At 43.5% G+C, this 19,379-nt stretch overlaps 1 protein-coding gene across 4 annotated transcripts in view; it reads right to left on the bottom strand.

The window, feature by feature from the left end:
* The window catches only part of STK3 (serine/threonine kinase 3), a 297,076-nt gene that overhangs the window by 162,478 nt on the left and 115,219 nt on the right, over nt 1–19,379 (bottom strand). For all 4 annotated transcript variants that reach the window (XM_048841337.2, XM_075125031.1, XM_048841341.2 and 1 more), the window contains 2 exons: nt 7,401–7,538; nt 2,109–2,234 (listed from right to left, as the gene is read on the bottom strand). In XM_048841337.2, the coding sequence (XP_048697294.1) occupies nt 2,109–2,234; nt 7,401–7,538 (264 nt within the window). The remainder of the gene's footprint in view (nt 1–2,108; nt 2,235–7,400; nt 7,539–19,379) is intronic.

Genomic DNA, 19,379 nt, shown 5'->3' with positions numbered 1-19,379 from the left:
CTTCAACACACCTCAAGGAAGCACAGAGAGGTAGGAAGGGACCCAGGAGAGGGTGTTGGCCAGATGGCAGGTGGTGAATGACATCCCTACAGCACTCAAGGGGTCCCTGGGTCAGAACCTGGTAGAGTGGGCAGGCCAGGTCCCCCTGCCTGTCCCTGCTCCCCTTGCCGCAGGCTCTAACAACTAGGCAGCACTGCTGCCACAGACTAACCACTAGGTGGAAGACGTGCCTGTCAATATAGCCCCATTTAGATTTTCTTTTTTGTAATTAACGTTCAGAATCCACAACCACTAACTAACTAGCTCAAGACATTTTGTAGAAAATGCTGGCTATCCTCTATTCTGTAACGGCCACTGGCATCCTGTTCTGTGTCCGCAGGCGAGGCAGTGACAAGGCATAAAATGCCTCCTTACTCCCCTCCACTCAGGATCTGTATTTGAGGGAGCATAGCCTCCACACAGCTGTTACTCTCCCACCCATGAAGGTGGGCAGGGAGTGAGTGGAGCTTTGTTTTCACTCCTACTTCACCAACCCAGATAGCACAGCTGAGCTGCCACACTGGGAAAGTAACTGCACCATATATAGGGCTGGCACAGACTACTTAGTCCCTGACTGATAGTCTGGTTCCCAATCTACTGCTGAGACGGTGTAACTACATGCTGCTCTTATTCTGGTTTGTGACAAAGACACAACTTAGACCAAAATATTTGAGTTTGAGAGTTCAGAAGGTGATAAGTAGGGAGAAAAAAATGCCAACAAAGGTGTTTTTTAAAGGTCTGCAACAAATTTGTCTTTTTAAGGGTCATTTAATGAAGTGAAATTCTACTCCAGCATATAGTTATTTGTGGACCACTTGTAAGAATCTGAATTAAAATCAGCTCAGCGGCCTGCCAATAAAGTCTCCTCTCCGATAAATTAAGTAGCAAACAACAAAACTGCATACGAAGTCACAAAATTCCATATCTGGGTGTGTTTCTTGACATAGGAAGGCTAATTCCATTCTTCCCAGTTTGTTTTATAACTGACTAGACAAATACTACCCCAAATTAACCAATTTTAAAAACGACTTACTCTCAGTCAGTGTTAAGACATTGTTAGAACACATAAGTATCCTGTAGACACAGAACATATCTTATGCCAGATCCAAAGCAAACATTCTACATTATTTGACTGGAATGTATCATTATATGCACATCATCATCCTAAAATCCAGAGTACCTAACAAAGCTTCTTTAGTTCAAGTTGTGATACACAATACATTACCAAAATGTATGCTTCTCAATTTGTTCAGAACTGTGAGATTCATATTAATATTCAAGCCACCAACTTTTTTACTCAGCCTTGCTCCTGTATGACCTTGGTTCTTCCAATGACATGTGGCAATGCATTTGTTTGAAACACACAGAATGAATGTCTTTTTCTATTGTATACGGTTCTCTCCTTGTCTACATTTCACAGGCCTGCACTAAAATAAATGATTTAGAGAGGGTAATAAAACGAGGGAAGAATGATTTACTCTTCGTACCACAAAACAAACAACATAAATCCTATTTACCTCCTAATCTGCTTCCCTAACAGATCTGCACGAAAAATCATGTGCATAATGTGAAAATGGCAACATCAACCAACACAATTCACAAATTCTATATTTTAGATAACTGTTTTCTATAACTAACTTCAGGGAAAGCTGTAGGATACGCCTAACTTTTTGAAAATCAGAATACTTATTCAGGTGCCTAAATATGGACTTACAAGCCTAACTTGAATATCTCGACTCCTTTTTTGAAACCTTAGCCTGACATTTTCATTTACTGTAGTGTACACCATAGTTAAGTTAGCAATGGCATCTTTATTCTAAAAAGAGCTCATATCACTACAACTAGGTAAAGCTGTATGGGGAACAGGCTGATGCTGCAGTAGTCACAGGAGTATTGCTCAACATGAATAACGGTGAAAGCTCAGACCTTGCACGCTGAAGAACTGGTAAGAAGATTCAAAATATTTTATATATATATATGTATATATATATATATATATATATATATGAGAAAATTACAAAAAGATACTTAAAATACAAAATACTTAGAAAAAAAAACACCACACACACCGAATTTTCTTCCTCCTCTTCCAGCTCCCTTTGTTGTTCCTCATGTCTCTTTGCCTTGATCTCCATAGCTTCTGTGATCAGGTCTCTTAAAATTGAGACTGGTTTGGCATTCTTAATAAAAGTATGCTAGAAAACAAACCATGAAATTATATAACAGAAATCCAACAAATACTTTTCAGCTACAACTTAATTACAAGTAGCATATGTTAAAAATAACATGTTATTCAACATCACAGACTTCAGCGATAAATAGTCTTTCACATCAGACAGAAATTAAAATCTAGATTAGGGAAATATATGATCTCTCTTAGCTGCTTTGCAACTAAATAAAATTTAGCTTTTTTAGTTATTTGGGCTTTTTACACAGCAAGCCATGGGAAAATATAACTATATAATACAACTGCTTTATAGTTAAGGGTGTAATTGTTGAAAGGAAATGTGGATTAGGTAGTAAATAAATACTACCTGTGGTGGTTGTTGAACATAGAAAAATAGTTTTTTTCAGATATTCAGTTACAACATTTAATTAATCTTAACAAGCTGACAACACAATTAGTGGCCATAAGCAGAGCAGCCATTGCTGTTGCTTTCTTCAACAAACCTGTATTTTAATATGTTATGAATTATTTAATCATCTGCAATGCTGAAATGTAAAACAAGCAAAGAATCCCAACTATCTTTTAGCAGGCAGATTATTTTTAATTCAAAACCATTTCAAATATCATTTACCCCTCTTCATATGCATGTTGCTGTCTATAAAGCACCTGTTGTCAGCAAATTCTGATTTCTCCATTAGTATTTACATGGAATTTCTCAGAGCAAGAAAACATATCTGTAGTTCTGAGACTGGCAAAGTAAGTTATTACACCAAATGAAAAATGACAATTAAAAAAACAGCAATGAGCATTTCAGTAGTTGGCTTCTTTTTCTTGGTCTGAGCTTAAATACTGAAGCCTTTAATCTTATTTTTCCTTTCTGTCCTATCATTCAAAAGATGAGCTTTACTGATGCAAGCTAACATCTCTTTGTTATATTCATAATTGTAGCAAAGTAGCTGTTCAATATGCTATCTACAAGCAATCCAGAGACAGCACCTGGGTCTATCCTTGAAATTTAGGGCATGTCTACTACAGCCTTGCTCCCACCGACGTAAGTGCCCTACTACACCAAAATAATAACAACTCCACCTCCACGAGAGGCGTAGGGCTTATGTCAGTGTAGTTAGGGTGACGCAGTGTCCCTGTAGACACTGCCTTACTTACATCAGCTGTTGGTTGTCATTCTTGTCGAATTTCACAGCTCTGTGCTGAAGCTCCCTGCTGTGAACTCCACATCCAGCTCACAGCTTGGGCTGTCACCCTGGGGAAGGTGGGGGGCTCCAGCTAAAGCCCGGCTGTCCCCCAGGCTCCTGGCTCCCCATTGCCAGACAGGGTGCTGCCCGGGCCTCCCACTTGGAGCTGGGCTGCCACCCAGGCTCCTGGCTGTCCGTACCAAACTGGGCTGCCACCTGGCTGCCCACTTGGATCCCTGCTGCCTCCCAGCTCCCCATTTGGATCTGGGAGCCTGGGCAAGAGCCTGGCTCGGAGTGGGGAGCCAAAAGCCCGGACACCAATCCGGCTTGCAGCAGGGAGCCAGAAGCCCAGGCGGCAGCCTGGCCCATGGCGGAGAGCCAGGACCATGGGCAGCAGCAGGGCTCCCAAGAGGAGGGAGCCCGGGCGGCTGCCTGGATCAGAGTGGGGAGACCGGGTGGCAGCCTGGATAAGACCAGGGAGCTGGGAGGCTGGGTGGCACACTGGATCAGAGTAGGGAGCCCAGGCGGCTGCCTGGATCAGAGTGGGGAGACCGGGTGGCAGCTTGGATAAGAGCAGGGAGTTGGGAGGCTGGGTGGCACCCTGGATCAGAGTAGGGAGCCCAGGCGGCAGCACGACTGGGAGTGGGAATCTGGAAGCTCAGGCTGCAGCCCAGCTCGGAGCCGGGAGCCAGAAGCCTGGGTGGCAGCCAGGCTATCAGTGGGGAGTACCACTTGGAGCAGAGGGGCTGTGAACTCAGCCCCTTCCCGCCCCATGCAAGTTGTAGACTTGAAAAACAGCAGTAAATATAGCCCAGGCTGTACATCGACTTAAGTTTGTAGGCTACACATGCCCTTAAGACTATTACTTTTTTCAACTATCGCCTGTTTCTTGTCTCACTCACACCAACTTTACAATGGTGACACTCCACAGAAATACATGGTGCTAATCAATTTACAAGAATATAAATGAGATGGGGAATAAAGCTTGATGTTTGTGACATGGCATAAAACAGTGGATTGATCAGCTGTAGCCGTACATAACTTAGGTATCCAGTGAAAATTAGTATTTCCAGAGTTCATAGTGAACTTATCAAATGCCATGGCTAATATCGCAATGCTTGTAAAATTGTTTTTTCCTTATACAGAATGCTGATTCACCAAACTGATTAAAGCTCTGTTTATATGCTGTCCTGCCACAACTTACCTTACAGCTCGAAGCAGTGATCACAGAAGGAATATGGAAGTACTTCATATCCTTATTTCTGAATTAGGTTGTTCTTTGGCACTACATACTAATACTGTAAATGCAAGAATTTTAATCTCTTTGTAGGGAGTCAGAAAATTCAGGAAAGTAAAAATTTGATATAAAAAACAGAGATTGGTTCATCTCCAGGGCAAGATAATAGTCTCTAAGTGGTGAATTTATGGTTCTGAATAATTAAAGGAAAAATGAGTTCCCAAGAGAATAATTTTTGAGGCTAAGGTGGTGCTGGTCAATAATGAACCCCCTGTAACTTGTTGTGGCATCCGGAGTTAGCATTTTCTTGCCCATCAACTTATCAGAGAATCCAAGGAAGAATTTTGTTTTCACCCAGTTTGATTGTTTATTGGTACTACTGTTAAAATTTAAAATGTAACCACTAGCCTGTCCAAAATGCTTATGGATGAAGAATCAAAAACATGAGAGGAGCAGAAGGCCTAGGTAGTAATATAGACTATCCCCCTATCAAAGTAGGATTATTACCTACAGGAAATTTGAAATTCAATTTGAATTTTTGAAATTGAAAAAACTAACAACAACAAAAGTCAAGAAAAATGTCAACAAAATTCTCATGACGTTTTTTCTCTATTTTTTGACCAATTATATTGCTGTCAGCCAGTCAGTTCTACTTATGCTAGCTGTTCCTTGGAACCTCTGCCTCGAAAATTAGGGTTTTTTAGGCAGCCATGGAAGGGGAAAGCATGGGAATCATGCTGTCATAGGAGATGGTCACTTAGGGAACTGTGCAGAACTACTGGCCTCTGAATAGTCAACCTTGGTGTTTGGCCTGGAATAGATGTGTGGTTTCTTTGAACATGCACTGATATAGTGGGTCAAAATTCTTTTCAACTCTTAAAGAAAGTTTAAGAGAAAACTGGGGTTGTATATTTTACCCCTTTACTAGTTTTCCCTATAAAGGAAACAATCTAGCCTGGTATTTTCAGGACTCCCCACTCTTCTACACTTGTGAATTTTAGTACATCCTCTCACAATACATTACCGAATAGATATCCTAATTCCACAACACTTGCTTTCTTGAAATCTAAAACCCTTGTATTGTTCAGTTCTATTATTCCCATTTCTTGCTATGCAATTTCAGGCAGCCATGGTGTGAACCAGGGACCTCTTGGTGCCAACTGGCAGAGGGGATAGGGAATGCATAGAGTTTTATAGGAATCCTCTGGGTCAGATATATGTATAACAGTTCACCAAAGAGTGATACATAAGGTCTCTACTGAGATCCATTAGCCCACTGGTAGTCATAATCCTTGTGAAATGTATGTACAGATAATATTTAAGGAGTTTATATATCTATACTGAAAATTATGTTTTAAGGTCTTGGAGTTAAAGCAGGTCCCCAGGAGGTAATTTGCCTCACACAGGCTCCTTTTAGGCAGGAGATAACAGAAACTTATCTCCCTTTCTGATCATTTGTACTTTGTCTGCCACAAAAGGAGACCTATTTGCATACTGACCCAGTGCCAGTCAAAAGTTGCAAAATCCACACAACAGAAAATCAACAGGAAGAAACAAAACAGCAGGGAGTGTCCTGTTTATGAACAATGACAAAAGCTTTGGCTACACTGGAACCTGAACAACAAAACTTTTGTCATTCCAGGGTGTGAAAAAACCACACCCCAGAACACAAAAGTTTTGCCAACGAAAAGCGCCGGTGTGAACAGTGCTTTGTCGGCAGGAGAGCTCTCCTGCCAACAAAGCTACCGCTGCACATTGGGGGTGGAAGATTTTTGTCAGCCTGAGAACTCTCTCTGGCCAACAAACAGTGGCTACACTATGCACCTCTTAGTGGCATGGCTGTAGTGGCGTAGTGTAGACATAGCCAAAAGAAGGGACTTGTATATTTGGAGGTGGTGGGTGGGGAACGGAACACAGCAGGTCCTTCACCTGGGAGGCAAGCTGACAGCACGCCTGTCATGAACCTGTTGGGATTCCCTCCAAGACCTTTCCACTAGGCTTATCCAGAACACCTCGCATACTTCTGGAAAAACATTTTATCCAGGTCTCTAGGATCCAAAAAACTCAGTTCGACTCCACTCGTCTCTCAGGTTACTTTGCCTATGCTCGCTAGGCCCAGACACAGGGAGTTTTGGCATAGGGTGATACTGTACCACATTTCCAGTTCATGTCACATACTATACAGTTCATATATGTCTTTCCTAGCTCCTAACAGCTATACTTACATGTAAGGACCAATCGCTTTGCAGATTGCATAAGGCAAGCTTATTAGTGCTGCTTACTTTTGTTTATTATAAACTTATTCATAATAGTTAGTTTAATTAGTTTCCGACTCCCTTTTTTACTAAAAATATATTCACAATAGTTAGTTGTTTCAGCAATTACTTGTTCAGAAGTTACTTGTTCAGGCTTGGCCTGTCTTAACTTGGGCCTGTTCATGTCAGCTAAGTTATCCCTACAAAACCCAGCCAACCTGTTTCTAAAGCCCTGCAAGGATTTTGGGCCTGCATCACTCTACAAGAGATGAGATTATCTAGTTAATTAAGTCTGGCTTTAGAATGCACCTTCTGATTTTATTTCATATGTAACCATTTGCTGCTATTTGAATCTCTGTACTTTGTTATATAAACTTCAAGAAAGAAGGAACATGTGGCCAGAACAAGATTTTCTAATGACCCTTGGTTCCTAGAAATCCTCACAGAAGTTCTGGCCTGAAGCCAGAAAACCAAAGCAGATGCATTGCCTTAGCAACTTGAATACTGACCTGTAGGAGCTGTGTTGCAGTAGCTCTCTGCTCAGGATTCTTCACTAAACATTTTTTCACAAAATCAGTGAACTCATCAGACCAGAGCTCCGGCTTCCGGAATGTTGGCGGTGGATTCGTGGGAATCATAAAAATAGCCTAGTTAAAAAAATTAAAACAAAAACAGAAAGGTGAAAAAAAAATCAGCAAAAATCATAACACTGTAGCCAAATAAACACATTGCTTTATCCAGCTTTTTTTTTTTTTTTAAATCAGACTGAGAATCTGGAGGACAAATTTTAACTGGTCTAGAATTTCCAATACGATTGAGATTCAGGAAGCAAATCCATCTGCTACCAATGCAGCTATTTCCCATTAGATTTCCTCTATTTAAATTGTACCTCATTCAGCACATCATTCTTTATTTTATCTATTACTGTTATCAGTCTCGAGAGAAGATTTTGCCCTTTAAGAACCTCTTAGCAGAAGTCAGGGCACTACCTGGTTCAGCAGATATATCTAAAAATATTGCTGTTGAGAACCAGATCCACTTTCCATCTCTTAACTGAATTTCAATTTTGTACACGCAGAATTGCTGAAGAAAGTCAGATCAATCCTATTTATTTTTACATTCTAAAATTCAGGTGTAATTAAACACCTTGATTCTGCCAATGTGATTTAAAACTAATTCTAAAAATGGATAAGATGCCACTGAAGGCACATTGCAACAATAAAATGTAAACAAAATCATGTCACTAGCTTACTGGTATGAAAAAGTCTTATAGAAATTGTGAAAATGGCAACATTTTAGCCTATTTGATGAAAACCACATACAGAGAAATTCTCCAGGTGGTACTCCCGGGGGAATTCTGTGCCACTGCACATGCACAGCATTCATGTCCCCTGGAGATTTTTTGTAATGACTTCTGACAGGGAAGCAAAGGAAAGTAGCAAGAACAGTCATGGGCCCCTCCTCAGCAGTGCCAGTGCATTGTTTCAGGTGCTCGGAGTGGGGCTGGGGATGGCCTGGCCAGTGTCTCCTAGCCTGCACTGGGTTCAGCTACTAGTCTTGGCTGGGTGTGGGGGAGGACCGGACTTCCTTTTCCCTTGCAAGGAGCGGCCGGGGCCGGGGCAGGGGCAGGGGCCGGGGCCTCCAGACCCCCAACCCTGTACCAGACCATCCCTTACTTAGCCCTCACACTCAAACCCCCATCCCAATGAGCCTCACCCCCCTGCACCTGGACCACCCCAATGAGCCCCCCAATCCCAGATTCCTACTCCACTGATCCCAATCAGTTGCACCCAGACCCCCACCTCACCAAGCCCCACTCTCCCCTGCTGAACTCCCCACACCCAGATGCCCCACATCACCCACACACAAACCTTCCCTGCTGAGCCCTAACCACCTTCACACGGACTCCCCTACACAGTCCCGTTCCCCCTGCACCCGGAACCCGCCAACACCAGGACCTCCCACTAAGCCACCCACACTCAGATTACCCCACACAGAACCTTCTCATCCCACATCTGGATTCCCCCACACTAAGCCGTTCCACACTTGGATCTTGCAAGGCTGAGCCTGCCTGCCCCAAACCTGGATCAGGGGCCAGGGCTGGGTGTGTGTGCGAGACTGTTGCTTGCTATCATGGTGCAACTGGTGTCATGGGGCAAGGCCCTGGCCCTTGCAATGCCAGGGTCGGGTGCAGCCTCACTGAAAAGGCCGTGTCCCCCAGTGGAGGGGGAAAGAAATGCAGGGTGATATCACATCTTCATGCAGCCAGTGGCCTGTGCTTCCCTCTGCTATGCTGGAGCCTCCACATTTATTGACAAATAAAATATGCAGAATTTTGCAGAATTTTAAAATATTGTGTGTAGAATATTTATTTTTTTGGTGTAGAATTCCCTCAGGAGTATAGATTGAAAAAAAAAATCACACTATATGTCCCTTCTTTGTCCTGTTTAAGTCCAAGAGATTTTGCCACTGATTTTCATGACCCTAGATTTTACCCTACTGAGGAGCTACCTGCATAAGAGGAGGAAAAGAAAGATTAATAGACACCTTTCTGAGGTATCAGTCTGAACCATCACCCTAATAAGGTGTGGGGGGGAAGTTTTTAATCAATGAAGTGCCATACGTTAATATTAAATACGTATGTCATCAGTTACTGTATAGAATTACAAATAGTTGCAAAGAGAGCAGCACATCGTATATTAAGAGAGACCTAAGGTTTAAAAAAAAATTTCATTATTCACTTCTCAAACCAGGTTCAGTTGGGATCACCACTTTTCCCCATGTAAGAAGATGGGGGGGGGGGGGTCACAAAAACATAGTACTCATTTATTGAAACCATCCTACACAGATAAATGGAACTTTGAAGCAGGGGAAGAAAAAACAAAATGAAATGAGCACAGAGTGATGTAAAAAAATGAGACAATTTATTCGTACCATCTACATAGCATACATACAAACATTTGAAATACTGCTGGGAGGGGAGAGGAGAGAGACACGCATTTGAGATTTTCAGCATAATCCCTGAACATATTTTTGATAGTTTATGAATGCCTAGTATCTTGTTCAAACACCTCAATCTAAAATTAAACTCATAGTCTCAAGAAAAGCAACGTGTGTTGACTGTTGTACAACCAAAATATTCACTATAATCAGGGTCGTCCTTACCCATATGCAAAACACGCAGCTGTGTAGGGCTCTAGGGCACCAAATTTCCTGGTGCCTTGTGCAGCTGCATGCTGCTTCAGCCCCTGCTCCGGCTCTTGCCCAGGGCCCCCACTCCCCTAAGGAGTGCAGCAGGGCCTGGCCTGCACTCACCAGCAGCGGGAGTGCAGTAACCCAGCCCCAGCCGCGCCACCGGTGAGTGCTGGGGGGTGGTTCCCCCTGCTCCCCAAGCCAGCCCCACCCCCCGCGGAGGCCATGGGCCAGCCCCTCCCCCCACGTTCCCCCATCCCGCAGATGCCTGGGGGCTGCGTAGGGCCCCAGAACAAGTAGGGACGGCCCTGACTATAATTTTCAGAGAATAAATATTTCTGTACCAAATAACTGATTTCAATTCAAATACTTGTATTTTATAAATCAGTTCATTATTCATCTAATAGGAAACGTACAGTAACAAATCTGGCCATTTGGTTTAACAAAAGTAATATGCCTGCTGCCATAATGAAAGTTATTTTTCTTTACTTTCTTGGAGAGGGGCACTCTACTCCAATACAAAGTATCCTCAGCCTGGCACTTGAGCTCAGATGCATGAAAGTAGTACTACTGATAGGCCTCCATGCTGGCATTGAACTACTAGTTTGCAGTACCAGACTAATTGTTTATCAGTGTAAATGAAGTACTACTGCTATAAAGCAAAGGATGACAAACTCAGCTGCTTCTGTCCTTGAAGGTAATGATCTCTTTTGAACTTTGAGCTGCTGAGTTGTAGTCTTATCTCAAGATAATCTTAGACTTAACATATAATTTCTGCAGTAGCTATAAGAAACATAAGGATAAAACGGTCTTCTTGTAACTAGTGTTTATATAGTATCATCATAAAATGAGCTAAAAATATACATCTCCTATTTGATCATAAACACTGAACTGTGTGACATACAGAACAAACAAGTCTAAATATATGAGCCATCACATTTAGGGGCAAGGTTATTTCAATTAACTACATAGCAGCTAAGAATCGTATCAAAGAATTTACTTCTTTATAGTCAACAAATGACTGACCATTTATTCTTAAATGGTGAACAATACAAGCTACCAAAGTAACTAACACATATATCTTAAACTTAGGCTCCTAGACCCATATTTACATACTTAAAAAAAAATGGGTAATCAGCACTACTGAATATCAGGCCACTTATTTAGGTGCCTAAACTTGGATTTAGAACCCTAAAACGGTAGGGTCCTGTTTTCTAAAATCTTGACCTATTATTTCTCCTGCAATATGAATCTGCAAAACTATTTTAGATGCACTTTTGTGTTACAAAAACACTGTATAAAGACAATGTGAAATACTGTATATGCAGTACAAAAGTACATATTCAATTAAAATACAAGATCATGGTTTAAACTACAGGGGGAAATGTGAAATTAAACTTTACATTGAACCCCATCTCAATATAGGAAATACTAAAAAACAGGAGGTTATTTTTCCAGAGAAAAGAACAAGATGCTTAGGCAGACAAATTATACACATACATATATGTCAGTCTATATAATTTTATCTGATCTCAAAAACCATTTTGATGGAAGATTGTTAATATCCAGAAATATTAGCTTCCCGGTTTATTTGTGTCTACACAACATGTTGCTTAACTAAACATTTTACCATAAATCAAATGAAAAATAAATCTTGTCTAAATTCTAGTGTTTGTTCAAAACGTTGATCACTTCCTTTTCACAGGTCTTGTTGTACAGCTCCATTCTTTTTTCTCTTCTCTAACTGCTCCTTCATTCCTTGTTGGTGTACTGCCTGGCTCCACCTGAAATCTTCTTCTCGTTTCATACCTTGTACTCACGCCAGAGGTCATCTTGTTCACCCCCCACCCTCCCATTGCTTTAACTATCGCTTTCATACAGGCATTCTTGAATCTATTACACATACATACCTGCAGCGGGGTTGTCACCTGGTCTGGCCCTGACGGAGTTAAAACAGCCTGGGGAAAGGGCTGCCCCGGAAAAGCCAAAAGCTAGGCTGATGGGGAAGGCAGCCACAGCTGGGGCAGTCTCTCCCTAGGTGTGGAGAGAGATGGGCCTGGCTGCTTGGGAACCCACCAGGGTACCTAGAGTGAAGCAGGGCTGGGGAAAGGCCGGAGGAGCTGGGGAGCTCCAGGCTGGAAAACCCCCAGCCTGCAGGCCTTGCTGAAGGCCTAAAGCAGGTACTGGGGTTGCAGAGGGGCAGCCCAAGGTTAGGCAAAGGCAGCAGGTCCAAACCCTCCTTGCGATGATGAGTGGTACAGACTGCAGTCTGCCCCAGTGTGTGGGGGCTAGGTGAGGACTGGCAGTAGCTGCTGAGGCAAGGTGGGGATTCCCTGGGGTGGGGAGACCCAAAGACTGTGGGGGGACTGCAGAGGGCAGAACCCTGAGGGAAGGGGCACCGGGGTCCAGGAGGGACATGGGGGGCCTGAGGCAAGCAGGACACCGGCCTGCAGAGGGTGCTCTGGAGGCTGGAGAGCTAATGCCCAGGATGACCAGCTGGAGGCACCGCACTGGTGAGTCTCAGCCTTGTTACAATACCCCTGGGCAAGTCACCCGTATCTACCGGGTGTATCTATCTTAGGCACTTATATGGCCCCCATTACTGTAAAATCTAAGAATAATCTTCTTCACAACATCCCTGAGATAGAAAAGCACCATTATGTCAATTTTACAGGTGAATCACTGAGATACAGAGAGCGTGAGGGAACATCTACACTGCAAAGACTATATTCACATAGCTACAGCAACATAGCTATGCCAGCATAACCCCATAGTGTAGATGCAATGGAAGGGGTTATCCAATTGGTGTAGGAATACAACTCCCTGAATGACTATCGCTTCAACAGACGCATTTTCTGTCGACATGGCTGTATCCACACCATGGGGTTACGGTTAGGTTGGCATAATTACATCAATCAGGGTGTAAATTTTTCACACCTCTGACCAATGTAACTTATTGACCTAAATTAAGTGCAGACCAGACCAAACCAAAGTGACTTGTGCAAGGGCAGACATGAAGTCCATGACGGAGCAAGAAAGTGAATCCCAAGCCTCCTGAGTCTCAGGGTGGTGCCTTAACCACTGGACTATTTTTCCTTTCTTCATAGCCTCCTGAATGATTTGCTGTTATCTCTAGTTCAACAAATCTAAACAGAGTTTATTTTCCTGCTAACACCTCTCCTCTAAATCCCTTGTTATTAACTTCATAATCCTTCATATTAACAGACTAGCAACCTTGGAGTCATCTTTGACTCCTTTTCTTTGTCCCTCACATCCAGGTTTCTCACTTACAGTGTCTCTAGAAGACCTTCTGTCAATCCCAACTGCCAAATCATTAGTCCAACATGCTAGCTATCTCATACTTTGGCTACTGTAACCATCTAACTCCAGGTTTCTCAAACTTCATTGCACTGCGACCCCCTTGTGACAACAAAAAATTAATACATGACCTCGGGAAGGGGGACCGAAGCCTGAGCCTCACTGCCCCAGGTGGGGTGGGGTGGGGTGGGGTGGGGTGGGGAGGTGCCAAAGTCCAAGCCCTGCCATCCCAAGCGGGGCTGTGGGAGGGGGCAAAGCTGAAGCCTGAGCCCCACCACCCTGGAGTGGGGGCTGAAGCGTGAGGGCTTCAGCCCTGGGTGTGGGGCTGTAACCTGAGCCCAACTGCCCAGAGCAGAAGCCAAAGCCTGAGCCCCGCCGCCCGGGCACCAGGAAGTCTAATGCCACCTTGGCGACCCCATTAAAACAGGATCTCAACCCACTCTGGAGTCCCAACCTACAGTTTGAGAACTGCTAGACTACTTCCCAGCCTCCCATTTCCCCAGCTCTCCCTTCTGCAATCCAACCAAAACATGACTGACAAATCGTCTTCCTCTTCCAACCCCATCTCACCTTTCTACTTCCTATTACTGCCTTCACATCTTTTCAATATAAAGTTTAAGCTTCACCAGTTCACCTTCGAAGTACTCTGTGATTTGGCTTCCACCTACCTCTGTTTCCTTTCAAGAAATTTGCAAAGCTGCCACTAGAGAAACAGAACTAGACCCCAACTCAAAAGATTAAAATAAAATTTCTAGCTCACAGAAATGTCTTGATCATGTGTTTCTATTTTTGGTCTGTGAAATATCTTATCCCCCTATTTTTAAAAAGGATAGCGAACATCTTTAAACACCTTGGCAGATCTCATCCTACATTTAAAAAAAAATACATGTATTATTTTAACTTGAAGAAATTTTCATCTGTTTGTGTCTGGCTACCCAGTGAGTGCACAGAAAGCACATTTACATTGTGCCCTCATCTCCTCCTATATCCCCATGCTGTTTGCTTACCCAGTGTATCACTCTTAGCCACTTTCTTTGGCTGTGCCTCCACTTAGACTTTTTTCCTAAAATTTCCCCACCATTACTAGCACTAGTACAGTTTCACTGGTGGCAGTGCTAACCTAGACAGTGCTCTAGGCAGTCTAGATAATAGTAGTTAACACGCTAGCAGCTGCTAGCACCTTATGTACACTAGTGCTCTCATCACTGCTCTCAGTGCTTGGGCTAGTAGCAGCCCGGTGGTAGCGACTGAGAGAAATTTTAGGGGGTGGGGGGATCTTAATTAGACAAGGCCTTTTTCCCACCTCACTCCTATTTTCACACCTTCTTCCACACACCCTGTATTCCTAAGAGAGATTCCCAAGTGACTTGCCCAGCCAGGTTTCAAAGAAAATACAGGGCAGAGGTAGAAATAAAACTCAGGTCAACTGACTCCTAGTCCTGAGTTTTAATCATGAAAGCATGCTTCCAGATATTCTCTTTTACAGGCTAAGAGATGTCAGAGTACAAACCCTTGAGTTTAAGTTAGTCTTACTTTTCAACTTAATCTGTGATTTCCTTTGTCTTGTCTTTAAAAGAGATTCCATCCTGTCCTCAACTTTCCAGTTTTATGCTTCCAGTTCTGATCTACAAATAGAAGATATTTAGGAATATCTTTTCATACAGTGCTTTAGGGCAAATTCTGGCCCCCAGCTATGGAATCAGGATTTGTGGAGGATTAGATAGGCTCTCCCCAATCAACATTGTATAATGCGGGAGGTGCAGGACAAGTCCAGAGGATACACCACTATGCAGAGTTACATACTGAGTTGCTACTACAGCAATTGGACTGAACTAGCCTTTGACGTGACTGAGTCGGATCTCTTCTGCCCCCCTACACAACTGCCCAGAACATCTAGTCAGCTTTGTGCTGAGCTGAGGATTTAGTCCTAATAGAGAGGATGGATATGCATCTGATTTTTCCTTTGATTATATTTAGTATGCCAGCAATATAAGTGAAGTCCAGACTGAAAACATTTCTTTTATGTTTCTTTTATGGATGATTTTACTGGTGTGATAATAAAAAGAAAAGGAGTACTTGTGGCACCTTAGAGACTAACCAATTTATTTGAGCATAAGCTTTCGTGAGCTACAGCTCACTTCATCGGATGCATACTGTGGAAAATACAGAAGATGTTTTTATACACACAAACCATGAAAAAATGGGTGTTTATCACTACAAAAGGTTTTCTCTCCCCGCACCCCACTCTCCTGCTGGTAATAGCTTATCTAAAGTGATCACTCTCCTTACAATGTGTATGATAATCAAGGTGGGCCATTTCCAACACAAATTCAGGTTTTCTTCCCACCCCTCCACCCCCGACAAACCCACTCTCCTGTTGGTAATAGCTTATCTAAAGTGATCACTCTCCTTACAATGTGTATGATAATCAAGGTAATGTAATTAGTAGAATTAGGATATGCCACTAGAAAAATGAGAACCCTCATAGATCACGTGGAATTTCTTCCTCCAAAAATTTTTGTGGCTTATTCTTCCTTTCATTCAGGGTGACACGCCTGCAAATTTCACACAACCTAAGAACACATCACATACCCAACAGAAGTTTAGCAAAGGAACTGCACCTTTCTGCTTTTTCTGCTCTGAGAGTAGGTTAGGTATATTGTTTGGGCTTGAATGCTGGGTGACTGCCATAGAGCCTTTTGGGGTACGTCTACACTGCAGCTGAGAGCAAGCCTCCCAGCCCGGTTAGTGCACTAAAAATAGCAGCATGTATGTTGCTACTCAGGCAGAAGCTCAGGCTCTCAAGCACACTGGACCCTCTGAGTCTAAGCCAGGGAAGGCTGCATCCAGCCCGTCAGACCTTTTAATCTGGCCCTCGAGTTCCTGCCAGGGAATGAGGTCAGGAGCTTGCCCCGCTCTGCACGGCTCCCGAAAACAGCGGCATGTCCCCCCTCCAGCTCCTACACATAGGGACTGCCAGGAGGCTCAGCTGTGTCCACCTCAAGCACCAGCTCTGCAGCTCCCATTGGCCAGGAACCATGGAGAGGGGACATGCCGCTGCTTCCGAGAGCTGCTTGAGGTAAGCGCCACTCAGAGCCTACACCTCTGACCTTCTCCCACACCCCAACCCCCTGCCCCAGCCCTGACCCCCCTCCCACCCTTTGAACCCCTCAGTCCCAGCCCGGAGCATCCTCCTGCCCCTCAAATCCCTCATCCCCTGCTCCACACCAGAGCCCACGCCCCCAGCCGGAGCCCTCATCACCCCCCCACATCCCAACCCCGTGCCCCAGCCCAGAGCCCCCTCCCACACTCCAACCCCCGCAGCCCCCTTTCCTGCACCCCCAACTCCCTGCCTAGAGCCCACACCCCCAGCTGGAGTCCTCACCCCCTCCTGCATCCCAACCCCCAATTTCGTGAGCATTCATGGTCCGCCATACAATTTCCATACCCAGATGTGGCCCTCAGGCCAAAAAGTTTGCCCACCCCGGTCTAAGCTCAGGTGGCTAGCCCAAGCCTCCACTGGTGCCAAAACATGCAGACTATTTATCACAGTACCGCAAACCAAGCTAGTGCATGTCTTACTACCAGGGCTGGGAAGCACTCTCCCAGCTGCAATGTAGACATACCCTCGGTTTCAGTTTGCTTTTTCTTGTCACTTTCTCCAGTACAGTTGGAATGTTATTGAAGGTGTCTAGCAGTCATTTTTCTACATCTTGGTTGTTTTGTCATTTTTTGATATTGGTGGTGATGTGAGACATTTTGCCAGGTGGAATTTACAGGAACATAAGCCTTTCTGAAAGGAACAATGAGTCACAAGGACTGGTAGGAGCAAGGTATCCTTAGGCAATATGTGAAGTTACGTTTCTTTTAGCTGTTTTGGCATTGCCTACTTACACTAAATACATTTTCACTTTAGTCAACAAACTTCCAAAAATAAGCAGATATAACATTCTTATGGAAATGCTGAATCATTTGAGAAAAAAAATCAATTGCCTTTAAATAATTGTCATCTGAGATACTGTAACAGTTTTCCCTTAAAGGAGACCCACAAAGGAATTTAGTGAAATTCCATCAGCTTTAGAAATGTGACCCCCTAATAACCAGGCTAAAAGGGGCACTCAGCACACTAACATTTTAAAATTGTACCTATTTTCTTCTTTGGGACCCATGTCATAGAGCCTTGTCACACCTTCAGTGCAAAATGATGCTGCAGCAATCTCTAAGCTGGTGGTAACATATTTAGCCACAGAAACCAGGTGTGGCAGAGAAGCAGACTATAGGGGTAGGAGAAAAGGGTGGATTATATAACATTTTTTGTATTTCAGAGCACATAAATGTTACATGCAAGAGTGAGGGAGAGGATGCAACTAATTACCAGCTGGCCATGGAGTGCAGAGAGCAACCTTTCAGGAAAGAAAGGAAGTTTGCCTCCTGAAAAGTCCAAGGGTATGTCTACACTACCCACTGGATCGGCGGGTAGTGATCGATATATCGGGGATTGATTTATCACGTCTAGTGTAGACACGATAAATCGATCCCCGATCACTCTGCTGTTGACTCCGGAACTCCACCACGGCAAGAGGCGGAAGCGGAGTCAACAGGAGAGTGATGGTCATCGATCCTGCACCGTGAGGACGTGAAGTACGTGATTCTAAGTCTATCTAAGATACGTCGACTTCAGCTATGCTATTCTCGTAGCTGAAGTTGCATATCTTAGATCAATTTCCCGCCCCCCCGTGTAGACCAGGCCCAAGAGATATAGATCTCTCTCTCTCTCTCTCTCTCTCACACTCACACTCTTCTAACAGAGGTGACAAGGGAAGATGGTCTGGTTGAGCCGATCTATTCATTTTGCATGAGAAAAGTTGAGCAACAATTTCTATTGAATTAAATATCTGAAATATCCAAGCTCATCAAATACAGTGTACCTTGCTTAACTAGAACACTAATACCTTTAAAAAAAAAAGCAAGAATCATATAACTTCAAAATAGATTACTTAAGAGTGTCTCTAGAGAATACACAATCAAGGCTAACCTAACCATCCATGGATGGGTTTCAGAGTAGCAGCCGTGTTAATCTGTATTCGCAAAAAGAAAAGGAGTACTTGTGGCACCTTAGACTAACAAATTTATGCATCTGATGAAGTGAGCTGTAGCTCATGAAAGCTTATGCTCAAATAAATTTGTTAGTCTTTAAGGTGCCACAAGTACTCCTTTTCTTTTCACCCATGGATGACTCTTGCTCCAGATATCTGTAGCTGACCACTCATTTATCTAACTTATTAGAAACAAAATAAGGACTGATAATATTGAAGGATAATATAATATTGTTATATCAAAGGCTTGAGTAAAGAAAGCAAGAAGAAAATTCCTCATCAAGGTCATGATGACCTTTGATCAGGAAATGCAGGGGAATGAAAGACATGGGAATGGATTTAAGAATCAGGGTGCAGCATTATTAACTTAACAAAAGCGCAGAGTGTACATGCCCACCCCCTCTCACATACTGCTCATTTAACTGAGTCCAGTGTGGTGTTACAGGGTTCCCACCATATAAATCAATAACTTGGGGAACATCCTCTTCCATCTTCCCCTAGAATCAGCTTACTTTTGAATCCCCTTGCCTTCACTCCCTCAAAGGGGATAGATGGTATCAGCAGGGACCTCCATCTGCAAAGCCTTCAAGTCTCCCTTTCTCTTTACAGGCACCAGCAAATCCTGGGTCTCATTTACCTCTGGGAGCTATCCCTTTTTAGCTTTTATCCACACTGGACACCAGCCGCAGGCTATGACAACAAAACATTGCCAGTATTATCTCTTATTAACTTCCCATTCCTAATCCTTTTACCTGACAGGACTTTCATAATGCTAAGAAGGTGAAAAACCCACTATATCTCTGCCAATTTGACCCAATAGGGAACTCATTCCCAGATGATTGGTCAAACCCACAACATCCTGGAATCACAGCAACAACAGGC

Source organism: Caretta caretta, chromosome 2, assembly GCF_965140235.1.
Source record: "Caretta caretta isolate rCarCar2 chromosome 2, rCarCar1.hap1, whole genome shotgun sequence".
NCBI lineage: Eukaryota > Metazoa > Chordata > Testudines > Cheloniidae > Caretta > Caretta caretta.
This window is presented reverse-complemented; position numbering and strand designations above follow the sequence as displayed.